The sequence below is a fragment of the Impatiens glandulifera genome, chromosome 6, assembly GCF_907164915.1.
Source record: "Impatiens glandulifera chromosome 6, dImpGla2.1, whole genome shotgun sequence".
NCBI classification, from domain to species: domain Eukaryota; kingdom Viridiplantae; phylum Streptophyta; class Magnoliopsida; order Ericales; family Balsaminaceae; genus Impatiens; species Impatiens glandulifera.
In genome coordinates, this window is record NC_061867.1 from 48,505,249 (window position 1) to 48,521,355 (window position 16,107).

Genomic DNA, 16,107 nt, shown 5'->3' on the forward strand with positions numbered 1-16,107 from the left:
ATTGAACTATCTCCTTGAGCTTCTTGTTCTCAATGGATAGTTCAATTGTTACATCGGTCTAAATTTCACTTGGTTCACCGATTTCAGTTTTACTCCGTTCACCGGTCTGAAAGTTCAACCGGGTCGGTACAAGAGTTGATAGGTTCCTATACTCAACGACCATGTCATTGAGTGTAGTAACCAAATCTTTTCGGGTAAATTCTTCACAAGAAAAGTCAAATACTTGTTCTTCATTTGCCATGAGACAAAAGATCTTTTCATTGTCACTATCCGAATCGGTATGTGCCCATTGGCTCCCATCATCATCGGCTATCAATGCTTTCTGAATCTCTTTGCCTTGATCGCTTTGCTGATGATCATCCCTCTAGTTGTGATTATCTGGTTTCTGGTCATCTCTTCTCGGCTATCAATATTTTCGAACTTTTGGGTGACCACCAGTATCTTGTTCTCCTTGGTTCTTTCATTTCCTTCATGGAGTTGGATCACTGTCTCCCATGCTTCTTTTGCAGTTGCACATTCTCTAACTTTGCCAAAAGTGTTTCTATCTAAAGCTTTAAAGATAGTGCTTCTGCATTTGTTGTGCAGGTTGTTCCTCCTTTTGTCGTCGGCTGTCCATTCACTTATTTCCTTTTCGATCTTTATCGGCCCGTCAGAAAGAATGAACATCATCTCATCATCCATAGTGATCAAATAAAGATGCATCCTAATCTTCTAGTTGGCAAACTCTTCCCTTTTTTTATCATTGGTGGTTTCTCACCGTGAGTCATGCTTGTTGCTTGGGTATTAAGACTAGCTGCTCTGATACCAATTGATAGGATCGGGATCGCCGATAGAGGAACGGGGTTTGACTAAAGGAGAACGTTTACATACTCACAACGGTTGGTACTAATCCGATTAGAGATTAATACTGGTCTCAACACCACACAAATTGTCATAAACACTTGAACTGAGTTCAAATGCAAAAATGTTTGTTTCAGTTTGAAGCAACACACAATTCGGACAGCAATAGGAAAGAGTGAAATGGAGAAGATCGGTTTGGGATAGAGAGAAGTCGGTTCGGATAATGAAATGACCGGAAATGAGGAAAGAACACAACACAAGGATTTTATGGATGTTCGGAGACAAAGCTCCTACGTCACCCCTTATTCTCAAACGTTGAGAAGGATATTCACTAGGAATATTCAACACACAATATAATCTGGTAAATGATCAAGGCTTGTTTACTGCTCAATATTGACTTACAACTCTCACACAGTATTAGAATTGTAATACACTAAACAATATGTAAAATACAGAAAGCTTTTCAGCACAAGTTGTTCTTGAAAGATGAATTCGTGTGTCAAGCCCTTTCTTCTGTTCTTCAGCTTCTCCTTTTATAGTGGAAATATGACAACGGTCATATTTCTCTTTCAACGGATACCTCATGGTAATCCTTGAATCTGATTGGTTGGTCAAAAGGAGCAGCAATGCATTAAATGCGGTTGATGCTTCCCAAGAAGCAATACAACCGACTAGTTTTGTCTTCACTGACTTTAACAGCTGGTCGGTTGGAAAGTTCTCTATTTCTTGGAGGTTGCTTTTGGACTTATACCAAAATAGGTATATCTGCACACTTGACAGTTTTCTGCTGCCTGCAGTCTATCAACAGACTTATATCAAATAAAAAATAACACAGTCTGCATATTTGAAAGACTCCTTCTGCCTATTCCTAAAGAGAACTTATTTCATCAAAATGGAAACTTCTAGCAGTTCCATATCTTTGATTTGATCTTGATTAATCTTCCTGTTGGAGTTGTACGGTCATTTATGATTGAGCCAATGCTTTTGATTCGACCGGTCAACATATCGGTTTGCTACTTTGACCGGTTGACTGATTCTACCGCCGAAAAGTGGAAATCGATCTTCACGAGATAGCTCACTGATCCTGAAATTTAAGCCGAACCAATCGATGGAGAAGATAGATCAATTAAGTGAGATTCAGTTTGTGCTGCTTCAGAGATGTAGGTTTGACCGGCCAAAGAATGTGACCGCTCCCTTCTTTTCTTGCACTAAAGGTTGAATTTAATTACGTTCTTTAGATAGTTAATTACCTATTAATTAACTATCTAATTTATCTAACACATATAACTCTTCATGTTTTTTCCAAAGACCTTTCGCATGTATCTCTTCACTAGCATGGTTGAAAACATTATCATCCACCCATTGCATAATGTAGCCACACACCCGCTGATGACTCAAGGTCCATTTCTCATCAATTTTATCTTCTAGTTTTTCATTAGAAAACATAGGTAAATAATAATATTTAATATAAAGGAGATCTTCCATCTTTCCTTTCCACACGTGATAGTTAGAGCTATTAAGAGTGATCATTCTACTTGTATTGCTCTTCATTATTATAAACATTACAAGGATTACAACTTTCTCTAATACTACTTGTTGATAAAGAACCTCATAAATAGTAATGCGGAAAATATTCTTTTTGTTTTAGTGCTTCGCTTATAACCTATCAATTTTCAATCAACAAATCAAAACAAAATATAAAGAGACTAGAGTTTTAGCATGAAAAACCCTTCAACAAGAGTAAAAAACCATGGGACACTTAGACTGCTTAAACCATCGACTATATCACTTATAATGGGTTACACAATATTCTTATAAATTAAGGTTTACAATCTAAAATATTACATAAACCTTCAAAAATAATATCATCATTAAAGATGACACATATACATATTGAATTTATCTTCACCGATGGTAAAATATCTAAATCTAGGTATCTAGAAAGAGAAGAGAAAGTAATTGAAAAAAAGATTTTCCCTTGAAGGAGATCTTCCATCTTTCCTTTTCACACGTGATAGTTATAGCCATTAAGAGTGATCATTCTACTTGTATTGCTCTTCATTATTATAAACAACACAAAGATTATAACGTGCTCTAATACTACTTGTTGATAAAAGAACATCATAAATAGTAATGCGGAAAATATTCTTTTTGTTTTAGTGCTTCACTTATAACCTATAAATTTTTAATCAATAAATCACAACAAAATATAAAGAGACACGAGTTTTAGCATGTAAAACCCTTCAACAAAAGTAAATAACCATATAACACTTAGACTGCTTAAACCATCCACTATATCACTTATAATGGGTTACACAATATTCTTATAAATTAAGGTTTACAATCTAACATATTACATAACCTTCAAAAATAACATCATCATTAAAGATGACACATATATATATTGAATGTATCTTCACCGATGGTGAAAATACCTAAATCTAGGTATCTAGAAAGAGAAGAGAAAGTAGTTGAAGAAAAAAAATTTCTCCTTGACGGAGATCTTCCATCTTTCCTTTCCACACGTGATAGTTAGAGCCATTAAGAGTGATCATTATACTTGTATTGTTCTTCATTATTATAAACAATACAAGGATTACAACTTTCTCCAATACTACTTGTTGATAAAAGAATCTCATAAATAGTAATGTGGAAAATATTCCTTTTGTTTTAGTGCTTCGCTTATAACCTATCAATTTTAAATAAATTAATTAAAACATAATATAAAGAAACACGAGTTTTAGTAAGAAAAACCCTTCAAGAAGAGTAAAAAAGCATGGGACACTTAGACTGCTTAAACTATTCACTATATCACTTATAATGTGTTACACAATATTCTTATAAATTAAGGTTTATAATCTAACATATTACATAAACCTTCAAAAATAACATCATCATTAAAGATGACACATATACATATTGAATGTATCTTCACTGATGGTGAAAATACCTAAACTAAGTATCTAGAAAGAGATGAGAAAGTAGTTGAAGAAAAAAGTTTTTTTCCTTGACGGCCTTCGTCTTCCTTATTCTGTCTGGTTTCTTACCTCTTTAATTTATCTTAAAGTTCCTTGATTTGCTGCTTATTATATAGTATATAATAATATATAATATATTATTAGTTCAAGCCCAATAGGCCGGACACCCAACCCAAACACTTTTTAATAAGAAAACATCAATTCTTTTCGAAACCAAAATAAAAACTAAAAAACTCAAAATTAAAAGAAGAGATGAAGATGAACTACAAAGATGAAGAAATGATTAATTTATTTTTTATCAAGATTTGTTTTTTAACAACAAATATCACATGAAAAAATTAATAGGGTAGCTCAAATGATAAAAGAGTGTTGTCTAAAAAAACTAAAAGTTATGAGTTTGAATCACACTTAGAACTCTATAAGTTGAAGTAGAGATTATAACTAAGAGGTCATTCCAAATTTATATATTAAAAAATAAAAATCACATAGATTAGTTATAAGGTAGAACATTTCATTGTTATAGACTTATAGTGATTTCTTGAATATTTGCTACTTTCCCCATAATCTATTATTCATACACTTTTAGAATATTTTTTCATACACTTCTAATATGTATCTTCAATAATTTTCTTGGAATTACATTTGTACTAGCTAATTTCTACATTATCTTTTTAGCATCACTCCACTTTAATTTATAATTTTTTAAGGAGGCTCGGACTACTCTTAATATTTGGTCTCTTAGGAACCTCTCTTATCACTTGAGTTACTATGCATGGTGGATTAGTCAATTTTTACCTATATCGTTACCTTAAGTATACTTTCATTAGATATGATTTTTGCTAAATATATAGTGTCTTTATGTTTATTCAATAAATAATTATTTTTAAAATTATTTGTCGATGATAAAATAATTTTAAATAAAAAATATCAACAATAAAAAGATGCCCCATAAATATGTCATAACTTTTACTAACAATTTTTGTGTATTATCTTTCTATAAAGATTAATCAATATTGTGAAAATATAAATTTAAATTATCTATCACTAATTACCTCAATAAAATCTTTGTGATGCATATCAGAAATATATCAATTTAATAAATATATTTAATGACATTTTTTCTTGGTAAGTAAATATTATATTCAACCCCTTTATATATGTTTCAAAAACCTTTGAAATGTATCTCATCAAGAAAAATATATCACTATAGAGAAAAAGATTTCGATTAAGATGATTGAAAATACTGATAGTTCAATAAAGTTTATGATTCAAGAAAGTTGGGCGCTTTTAAGAAAGTAGATGAGCTTTCCACTCTTTGTGGGAGTGAGATAGCGGTAGTCATATTTAGTCCATGCGGGAAGGCTTTCTCTTATGGCAATCCATGTACAGTGTAAATGCCATATTCAATTCATCGGTGTCGATACCCTGAAAACACTTGACCCAATATTCCATGAACTCTTTAAGGCACAAAATAATGTACATGCTTAAGAGATCGAAGCTCGAATAGTAGAGGCGGAAGATATGTTCAAACTTGAACAACAATGAGAACAAATATTGTCACTAGATATGATTAACCATGCTAAGAAAAGATGGTTGGAGCAACCAGTTGAGAAAATGAGCTTAAATGAGTTACATTTGAGGAAAGAAAAGATGAAGAGGTAAAAATGTTTTTTGAAGAACAAAAACAAATGAAGATGTCGGCAGAATATTTGACCAAGACTATTGAGAAACCAAATTAGTTTTCTTCATGATTTTTATATTTTATTTTGGCTTTAAATAATATATCAAGTTATTATTAGAAATTCACACTTATTATGTATACTATATAATATTTTTTAAAAAGAACAGCTCTACGTTCAATGTTAAAACTAACTAAATAAAATTCTTATTATAAAAATATAGGGTCTAATCAATCTTGTTGTAGTTGTGATGGTTAGAAATTAAAGTAATAATAATAATTAAAGTTTTTTTTTGTTATTCAAAAGCCTCTTGGATTGTCCAAGTCTCTTGATCTTATCTAGTAAATGAGAATATTCATGTCTCTTAGTTATGCTTTACTTTATTTAAGTTTTGTAATCGTGTTCTTATTCTAACAAGTTCAATAGACATAATCTCATTCCAGTTTATTTTTCATTCTCTAAATTTTCTATTCACTTTATAATATATTTCTTCACGGTTCGATCATCGAAATCCTGATTGTTACTTCGTTACATGGTATAAGATCTTTGGTAATATTGTTGAAGAAGATATCGTTGTTATTCGATATGAAAAGTGGTGGTCGTGTAGCTGGACTCGAATTGGAGTTGTTAAACTAGTCAAACTACCGGATATGGAAAACTTGTATGGAATCGTACCTGATTGGGGAAGATTTGTGGGACATCATCGTAGACGATGATGATGTAGCTCTTGAGGATGTTGCTGAAAATACAGAAGCATCGAAAAAGCGGAGGAGACTCAACGCAAAGGCATAATTTGTGTTGAAGAGGTCAATCTCCCACAATCTGTTCAAACACATTATCGACTGTGGATCTGCTCGTGAGATCTGGGAAACGCTTGATCATCTTTTCAATAAGAAGAACGAGGCTCGTCTCTAGATGCTTGAAAACGAGCTGGCAGCTGTAAAACAAATCGGATTTGTCTTAGAGTTCTTTCTTAAGGTAAAGAATATATGCTCAGAATTTTTTTTATTGAACCCAAATGAGAAAATTTCAGAGGCTCGAACAAAGAGGCATATTGTTCGAGGACTTCGAACTGAATATACACCATTCATTACCTCGATTCAAGGTTAGGCTCAATAACCTTCACTCGAGGAGTTTGAAAATCTCTTGTCATCTCAAGAGTCGTTGGCCACACAAATGGCTGGAACGAGTATAAAGGAGGAGTCGAACAATGTTTTGTTCGTGAAGAAATCGAGTCAAGGAAACCACACCTCGAAGAATCAAAGAAAATTTTGAAGTATATTAATACATCACTAGATATTGGTCTACTATATGAGAAAGATGCGAAATTTGTCTTGCAAGGATATGCAGATGCTGACTTTGCTAGAGATTGAGACGATCGAAGGTCCACATCTGGGTTTATTTTTCTTTGTGGAAACACTAGTATATCTTGGAGTAGTTGAAAACAAGGATCGATATCATCGTCTACAACAGAAGCGGAATACAAAGCATCAACTCACGCAGCACATGAGTGCATATAGCTTCGTAGACTTTGGGAGGATTTTCATGTCAAGTTTGATCAGCTAGTTCCTATAAATGGAGATAATTTGAGTGTTATTAAATTGACTTCAAATCATGTGTTTCATGTGAGGACAAAACACATTGAGTTGGAGCATCACTTTATTCGTGAAAAAGTATTAGAGGGAATTATTGAGATGGTTGCGGTAATAAGTGAAGACAATGTTGTTGATATTTTCACAAAAGCACTTCCTAAAGGTCCTTTCGAAGATCTACGGTCTAAGTTGAGACTAGTTCATCGGGGACATCACTTTAAGGGGGAGTGTTAGAAATTAAAGTAATAATAATAATTAAAGTTTTTTTGTTATTCAAGAGCCTCTTGGATTGTCCAAGTCTCTTGGTCTTATCTAGTAAATGAGACTCTTCATGTCTCTTAGTTATGCTTTACTTTATTTAAGTTTTTTTAATCGTGTTCTTATTTTAACAAGTTCATTAGACAGAATATCATTCCAATTTATTTTTCATTCTCTAAATTTTCTATTCACTTTCTAATATATTTCTTCACGGTTTGATCATTGAAGTCCTGGTTGTGACTTCGTTACAATGATTGGATGATTGGAAGTGAATATTGATTATTAGCTAGGTATAATCACTTGTATCATTAAAAGACTAAGTATAGAACCCGAAAGTTTAATGTGTCATAGGGCATAGGGTTGGACCGACGACGATGACTTATATAATCTCATCCAAAAGGCATATTCTCATCAATGTCAGTGAAATACGCAGAAAATGGTGGTTGGTAACATAAACAATGTTGGGCCCAACCGATAAACCACACAAAATTTTATATTCTTAGAGGTAACAAATATTGGGTGGTTGGGATGGGGTCGAAGAAGGGATTCTGAAGAGGAGGTGGAAAAGTGTTCACACACAACTAGATATAATATGGTTATAATTTCATACGAGTTATTATTATTTATAGACAATAGATAGGTTGGATCAATTTGGCAGTTGGGATCTCGTTTCGAATAACTTTCCTAATCAAACTTGTAGCTTTAAGTAGTTGTGATTGGATAATTTCTTCATGAAGTTGGATTTTCTCCCTTAATCAATTTTCTTTAAATTAAGTTATATCTAAATTAATATTTTAAGTGTAATCAATTAAGATTAAGATTTCAAATAGACTTTTGGATTATAAAAATTCAAAAATCAAAAATCAAAATTTGACAATAGTTTCATCAAGTAATGTCCTTTAAGAAGGGAAAAGTGAATTTTCATAGTCTAGATTTTGATGGATCGATAATGCTTGCATTTGTGCAATAAGTGCATCATCATCCATATGAGCATCACTAAATTATCCTCATGCAGCCCCAAAGTGACCTCTTGTGAATCATATTGGTCATGTGACTTCATTTCATGTTCATATTGTGCTAAATCAAATTGGATATTGTTATAAATCATATTTGATCCTTAAACAAGTTCATAATTAACTTTTTCTTGTCAATGGTGGAGTGAGAATAATGGATGTTGAATCATTTTTAAATCAAAACTTCAAATTGCAGCTAAGTTCTTAAGGGCAAATTAATACTACAATTTAGTGAAGCTTCCCTCTTTTATTTTTTAATTTTTTTTAAAAAACGACATAATGTCATTGAATAAAAAAACTCGAAAAGGGTAAAAGATTACAAGAGTTCATTATTTAGGCAAAACAAGTCTTTTCTAAAAATGAATACCAACAAGATGAAAAAAAAACAACCAGAATAAGAATAAAGTAAAGGACACAAACAATGAAACTTAGAGAACCTTAAAATCATAAATAATGATGACTTTCTCATATACAATTCTGTTAGATTATGGTGACCCAAATGAGTTTTGATTAGGGCTTAGACTCACGACATAATAATATAAAATAAAATAAAACATAACTGTTTGATATTAGGCTCACTAAGCCCAATTATGTGACTATAAATATATGATCTTAGTTAGAGTTTTATTTACAACAAATATACATATAATATTTATCATTATTTTTCTCTCTCTAAGTTGTAATCTTTTACTTTAACCATAGTGAGTTTTTTCTCCACTACCCGTAGTTTTTCCCGTCTTAGATTTCCATGTAAATCTTGTGTTATTTATCATTCTTTCTTGGTTGATACTTCATCTATTCTTTATCTTGATTAGTCTCTGATTCATATCTTATTTTTCAACAATTGTTATTAGAGTCTTGATATTTTTTTATTCTAAGACTATATCTATTTTTAGAGATGTCAAGTATGAAGTATGATATTCCGTTATTGGATCACACCACCAGATTTTCTTTATGGCAGATAAAGATGCGAGGTTATCTCACTCAGATTGATTTGGACAAAACTATATTAGGGTTTGATAAGATTCCCAATTCATAGACAGTAGAAGAGAAAAAAAGGAACATATTAAGATATTGTCTAATATACATCTACATCCACCAAACACTATTCTACAAGATATTCTGAAGGAGATGAGTGCTATTGGGTAATGGATGAAGCTAGAACAACTATGTATGACAAAAAGTCTTATTAGTAAGATGCATCTAGAGAAGAGATTCTATTTTCATCGTATGTCTGAAGGTATGGCTCTACAAGTGCATTTATAAGCATTTAAAGAAATGGTTGTTGATCTGGAGGTCTTGGACGTCAAATATAACGATGAAGATCTAGCTTTAATTTTTTTGTGATCGTTTCCCCATCATATATCATGTTTCGTGATAATATGTTATTTAGTTTGATATTATCACGACTAATGATGTTTATAATGCATTATTCTCTAAGGAGAAAATGAAACATCTTTTTAATTATTATCACGGTCTGACAGAGAACTTTATTGCTCGAGAGAGAACCCAAAAAATGTTTCTATATGTTATCAAACAAATGGATCAAATTCAAGGAAACTTTAGAATACTTGCAATTACAAAAAGGAAAAAGGCCACATAAAGTCTGAGTGTTGGAAGCTATAAAATAATGTTAAGAAAAAGGATGATATTTTAACTGAAAAGCTAACAAAAAATTGCGGAAAAACTAGTATGGTTGTTAGATATAACAGTGATCCAATCATTCCTCGATATGCTGTGATGTCAACGGCTTGACCATCATCATCTTTGTCCAGTTTTACAGAAGGACTCATTGGCGTAGCCGCTTCAGCGCATGTATCCATTCCAAATTTCTTCAACAGTTCGGCTGTATACTTCGGTTGGCTTATGAAGGTTCCGGCTTCAATCTGCTTAACCTGAAGTCCTAGAAAGAAACTCAATTCTCCCATCATACTCATTTGAAATTTGTCAGTCATCATCTTTGAAAACTTATCACATAACTTTGGATCGGTTGATCCGAATATAATATCATCGACATAAATCTGAACAAGTAGTATTTGTTCCTTTCTTTCAAATTTGAAAAGTGTTTTGTCTACCAAACCTATTGTGAATTTGTGATCAAATAAAAATTGTGTCAATGTATCATACCAAGCTCTTAGAGCTTGTTTCAAACCGATAAGGGCTTTGTTCAGCCGGTAAACATGATTTTCGTGTTCTGGATTTTTGAAACCTGGAGGTTGATTAACATATACCTCTTCATTTACTTTACCGTTTAGAAACGCATTCTTAACATCCATTTGAAAAACTTTGAAATTTTTATAAGCTGCATATGCTAAAAATATTCTAATGGCCTCAAGTCTAGCTACAGGGGCAAATGATTCTTCAAAATCAACGCCTTCTTCCTGTTTATAGCCTTGAGCCACTAACCGGGCTTTGTTCCTCGTAACTAAACCGTCTTCATTGAGTTTATTTCTGAATACCCATCGTGTTCCTATAACCGGTTTGTTTTTCGGTCTAGGAACTAGGTACCAGACTTTATTTCTCTCAAACTCGTTTAATTCCTCTTGCATTGTTAGGATCCAATCGGGATCTGACAATGCTTCATCCACCTTTTTCGGCTCAATTTGTGATATGAAAGCTGAGTTTTCATAGTGATCCAAATTCTGTTGCCTAGTTCGGACGGGTAAGGATATGTTACCTATTACTAGTTCAAGAGGATGATTTTTGTTCCTTCTGAGGTTAATCTGAGACGTGTCTATCAAGCTTTCGGTTGGCTGATCAAGGTTAGACTGATCGGTAGGTTGAACAGAGTCAGACCGACCGATTTCTTCAGTAGAAACTGAAGAGTCAACTTTCTACGGTAAAGCAGCTTGATCAGGCTGAGTTTCAGCATCAACCGCTTGGTCCTTGACAAATCGTCTAAAAACCGGAACCTCGTCTTCATCATCAGAATAAATATTGAAATTTTCCATTCTGTTGTGAAGATCGAAGGGTAATGCAGTGTTTCGTTCAACCGATTCATCGAAAACAACGTGTGCGGTTTCTTCAACTGTTAAAGTCCTAGTATTGTATATTCTGTAGGCTTTACTCACAACTGAATATCCCAACATTATTCCCTCATCGGATTTAGCATCAAAAGCGGTCAAGTTATTCTTGCCGTTATTGTGAACAAAACATTTGTTACCAAAAATTCGAAAATACCGTACGCTTGGAATTTGATCATAGTAAATTTCAAAAGGAGTTTTGGAAAAACGTTTAGTTACTAAAGATCGGTTTTGTGTGTAGCATGCGGTATTGATAGCTTCAGCCCAAAACTTTTGAGCAATGCCCGAATCAGCTATCATTGACCTTGCGCCTTCCTTGAGAGTTCGGTTTCTTCTCTCAGCCAGGCCGTTTTGTTGAGGAGTTCTGGCACTAGACAACTCGTGTCTAATACCAGAATCATCAAGAAAAGTAGTTAAATTGCTGTTTATAAATTCAGTTCTTCTATCACTTCTGATTTTGTTTACTCGAATAGATTTTTCATTTTGTATTCTCAAAATCAGTTTAATCAGGTTTGGAGTTGCTTGGCTTTTAGAAGCTAGAAAAGTTACCCAAGTAAATTTAGAATAATCATCAATAACTACCATAGTATAATGCATGCCTCCTAAACTAGTTACTTTAACCGGACCAAACAAATCCACATGCAAAAGTTCTAAGCATCGTTCAGATTGATAGTTTCCTTTACCTTTGAAAGATGACTTTACTTGTTTGCCCATTTGACATGCAGCACATACTTTATCTTTTGAGAACTTAACATTTGGAAAACCGTGAACTAGTTCATTGGAACATATGAAGTTAATTGTTTTGAAATTCAAATGATTTAACCGTTTATGCCAAAGCCAGTTTGGATCATTTCCGGCTAACATACACACAGGTTTTTCAAAATCAGTTTTCCAATTAACTTTGTAAATATTTCCCATTCGGTTATCGGTTAAGAGAATATCATTATCCTGATTCTTAACTAAACATGCGTTTTTATGAAATTCAACTTTGTAACCCACATCACACATTTGACTTATACTTAACAAGTTAAAACGCAGTTCTTCTACCAACAATACATTACTTATGGATAGATTACCATGGACAATCTTACCCTTGCCCACGGTTTTACCTTTCGAGTTCTCCCCGAATGTTATGATTGCTCCGGTTTCATACTTGATGTCGGTTAGTAGCTCTTCGTTTCCGGTCATATGTTTTGAGCATCCACTGTCCAGGTACCATTCCGAATTCTTTAGCCGGTTGCTCCTCCTAACCTGCAACAGAAAATTATTTACACCTTTTTGGTACCCACATTCAGTTGGGTCCATGGTTGATTAGTCCCTTTGGGATCCAGACTTGAATAAGTCGGTCACTTTCCAGGTATCTGTTTTTATAATATTTGGCTTAACTTCTTGACTGTTGCTCAAGAATGTCTTATGTTGTGATGAGTTTCTTTGAGGTCGAGTTTTATTTGGTTTATTTGGTTTCCGGTTGACTTTCCTTCTCTCAGGATGAAGCCAGTTTTCCGATTCAGTAGGGCTTACATACTTAAGTTTTTCTTCCGGTTTTAAGTCATTTTCGGTTGTTGAACTCTTGACAAATTTTATGAATGGAAGGTTGTCTTTCGTGAGTTTCATCCCGTTAGGTTGTTTTGATTCGTTTTGTTTATTTGGTTCGTAACCGATACTAAACCTACACTTTGGGTGTCTTTTATAATTACACATTTGTTTTACAACTAGACGTGATCTCTCCCACGCAGCCGTGACGTACATTGCTCGTTCATCGGTTTCAGTTACCGGTTGAACTGTCTTCTCACTATCGGAGAATAGTTCATCCGGTTCATACATTTCGGTTTCATATGTTTTAACAGAGACATTATTTGATTGTTCGGTTTTAGATTCTACCGGAGTCGGTATGTACGCAGATATGTTTCTGAACTCATCAACCATTTCGTTGAGTGCGGAAATCAAATCTTCTTTGGTAAACTCGTCAGAAGAGAAATCAAATACCTCTTCGTCGTTTGCCATGAAACAAGTCACTCTCTCTTCACTGTCTTCATTATCGAAGTATGCCCACTCACTTCCACCGTCGGATGCAATGAGTGCCTTCTGAATCTCCTTTCCTTCGTCTGTATGCTGATCATCGTTTCTCCGGTAGTCGTTTCGTTGGTTATCATTTCTCCGGTAGTTATTTCCCTGGTAGTTGTTTCCCTGGTACCGGTTGCCTTGATAGTTGTTCCCTTGATAGTTGTTTCCTTGATAGTTTCATTCCGGTTTTCTATCGTCTCTCCTTGGTTTTCTACATTCTGACCTGAAATGTCCAAAACCGTCACAATTATAGCATCATTTATTTGATTTGTCTACATAATTATAATTAAAATCATTGTTAGATGGTGGCTGGCTCTTCTTCATGAATCTTCCAAATTTCTGAGCTAGCATCGCCATCACATCTTCAGTGATCTGATCAGTGCTTTTGACTGGAGCTGGAACGGTTGATACTTGGACCGCCGGTTCTGCCGATGTAACCAAAGCTCTGGTTGCGGTTGATGTGGATGCTTCATCTTCGATCCGAGATTTGATCTCGAACTCGTAGGCTTTTAGATCCTCGAACACATCATGCAACTTCATCTGCCCGAGGGTGCTTGATTCCCTCATCACCATGGTCTTGATATCCCAAGTGCTTGGCAGAGATCTTAAGGCTTTGATGATTACTTCTCGGTTGTCATATTTCTTTCCGAGTGTTTGAAGCTCGTTGACCACACTAGTGAATCGGTTGCTGAATTCCTTCATGTTTTCCCCTGGTTTCATCCTGATGTTTTCATATTTCTGTGTAGCCACCAAGATTTTGTTCTCCTTTGTTCTTTCGTTTCCCTCATGGATCCGAATGATCGTTTCCCAGGCTTCCTTTGCACTGTCACAGTCTGATATTTTGTTCAAGGTGTTATCATCTATAGCCTTGTAAATGTGCCTCATGCAATGGTTGTCCAGGTTACTCCGTCTTCGATCTTCATTTGACCATTGGTCTGCCTCCTTGTTGATCTTGATCGGTCCCTCTTTCAGGACTCGGCTCATCTCATCATCTAACGTAATCAGATGTAGATACATCTGTTTCTTCCAACTGCTAAACGCTTCGTTGTTTAGCATTGGCGGCTTGTCGCTGTGGGTCATGCTTCCCATCTTCTTCGGTTGCTTGAGTGCTAAGAACCTGGCTCTGATACCACTTGTTAGGATCGGGGACGCCCTTGGAGGACCGGGGTGTTTCCGGTTTTAGGAAGGGTGGCCGCTTACAAGACAAACAACACTTTGGTGATAGTCCGGTTAGAGACTATAACCGTTCTCAGCACTACACAAACTGTCACAGACTCTTGAACCAGGTTCAATGGCGGAAATGTCGGTTTGAGTTTGAAGCAACGTATGCGACTTAGATGATGTTTTAGAAGGAGTCGGTTTTAGAGATGTGAGTGGACCGGTTTACGAAGTACGATTAATTTGGTTTGAGGTTAGGTTAATTGAGTAAGTAATGAAACGAAAGAAAAGACACGAGACAGGATTTTTTATGGATGTTCGGAGCAAACCCTCCTACGTCACCCCTTCTTCTCAAGTTATGAGAAGGATCTCCACTAACTTTTATAGTTACAACAACACTGCCGGTCGAGCCCAACTCGCTACTCACCGGTTACACCAACTCACTCTTTGATGTAATACAATAACTCAACACCACAAGACACAGAAAGCTTCCGGTTTATGACACACCGGTTTTGGATCGTAAAAGTTTATCTCTCTAAGATCTTTGTAACTTATCGCTTTTCTTAGAAAGATGTGATTCGTATTTTTCGCTTGATGATTCTCATTAAATGAGGACGTTTCATCTTCCTTTTATAGCTGATGAGATCCAACGGTCATTTTCTTCTCTCTCCTCTGGATTGGTTGATCATTATCACGCCGGTGCAGAAATGTTACTTGCACGTTTCACCTTCCTCAACACTTGGCAATCATGCAGACAACTCTGAGTGTAGGATGACGTAATCGATTTTCAGATTTGAACACGTGTCGGGCATGCACCTTCGGTTGTCAACTTCGGATCAGTAAAGCATCATTGCTTTCCTCGCATGCTTCCGATCGGATCTGATCTTCTTTTATTCCTTCGAGACACGTTTATTTCGTCATGTTACGTCTTCTTGTAGGTTGAAGTTTCCGGTTTTATCTCTTGTGCAATATGATCCGGCTGGTATGTGAACTTTTGTCTTTGCTGGCCGGTCACTTGAGAGAGTGAAAACCGGTTCCTCTGATCTTTGACTTGATCACTTGGAACTGGTTTCTTTGAAGTATTTCAGCAACCGGTTTATGAGGCTCCAGCTGGTTCATACGATTTGGCCTCCACCTGCACATGAAAGTTAACAACTGTTTAGTTTTTCTAGCCGGTTCCAAAAATTAACTTTACTTAATTTTTCTTATCAACTATGATTGAGAAACAGATAGGGAAACCAATAAAACGTTTGCATACTGGTAATAGTTTGGAGTTTGTTCTAATAAATTTAATTTCTTATGTAGATCTGAAGGAATCGTAAGGCACCACACAATGCCTAAAAATCAACAACATATTGATGTGGTAGAGAGGATGAATAAAACTTGGATGGAGAAGGTGCATTGTATGCTCCTTAATGTTGATTTTTGAAAGTCTTTTTGGGTTGAAGCTACAACTTTAACATGTTTCTCATCAACGTTCTTCGTCAACTTCAATTAATAAA

At 34.8% G+C, this 16,107-nt stretch overlaps 1 protein-coding gene across 1 annotated transcript; it reads right to left on the reverse strand.

Moving 5' to 3' along the window:
* Positions 1 to 312: 312 nt before the first annotated feature.
* Positions 313 to 681, reverse strand: LOC124943733. Its single transcript, XM_047484207.1, has one exon. It carries the CDS (start codon positions 679 to 681, stop codon positions 313 to 315), a length of 369 nt encoding a protein of 122 aa, XP_047340163.1.
* Between the last annotated feature and the right edge of the window lie 15,426 nt (positions 682 to 16,107).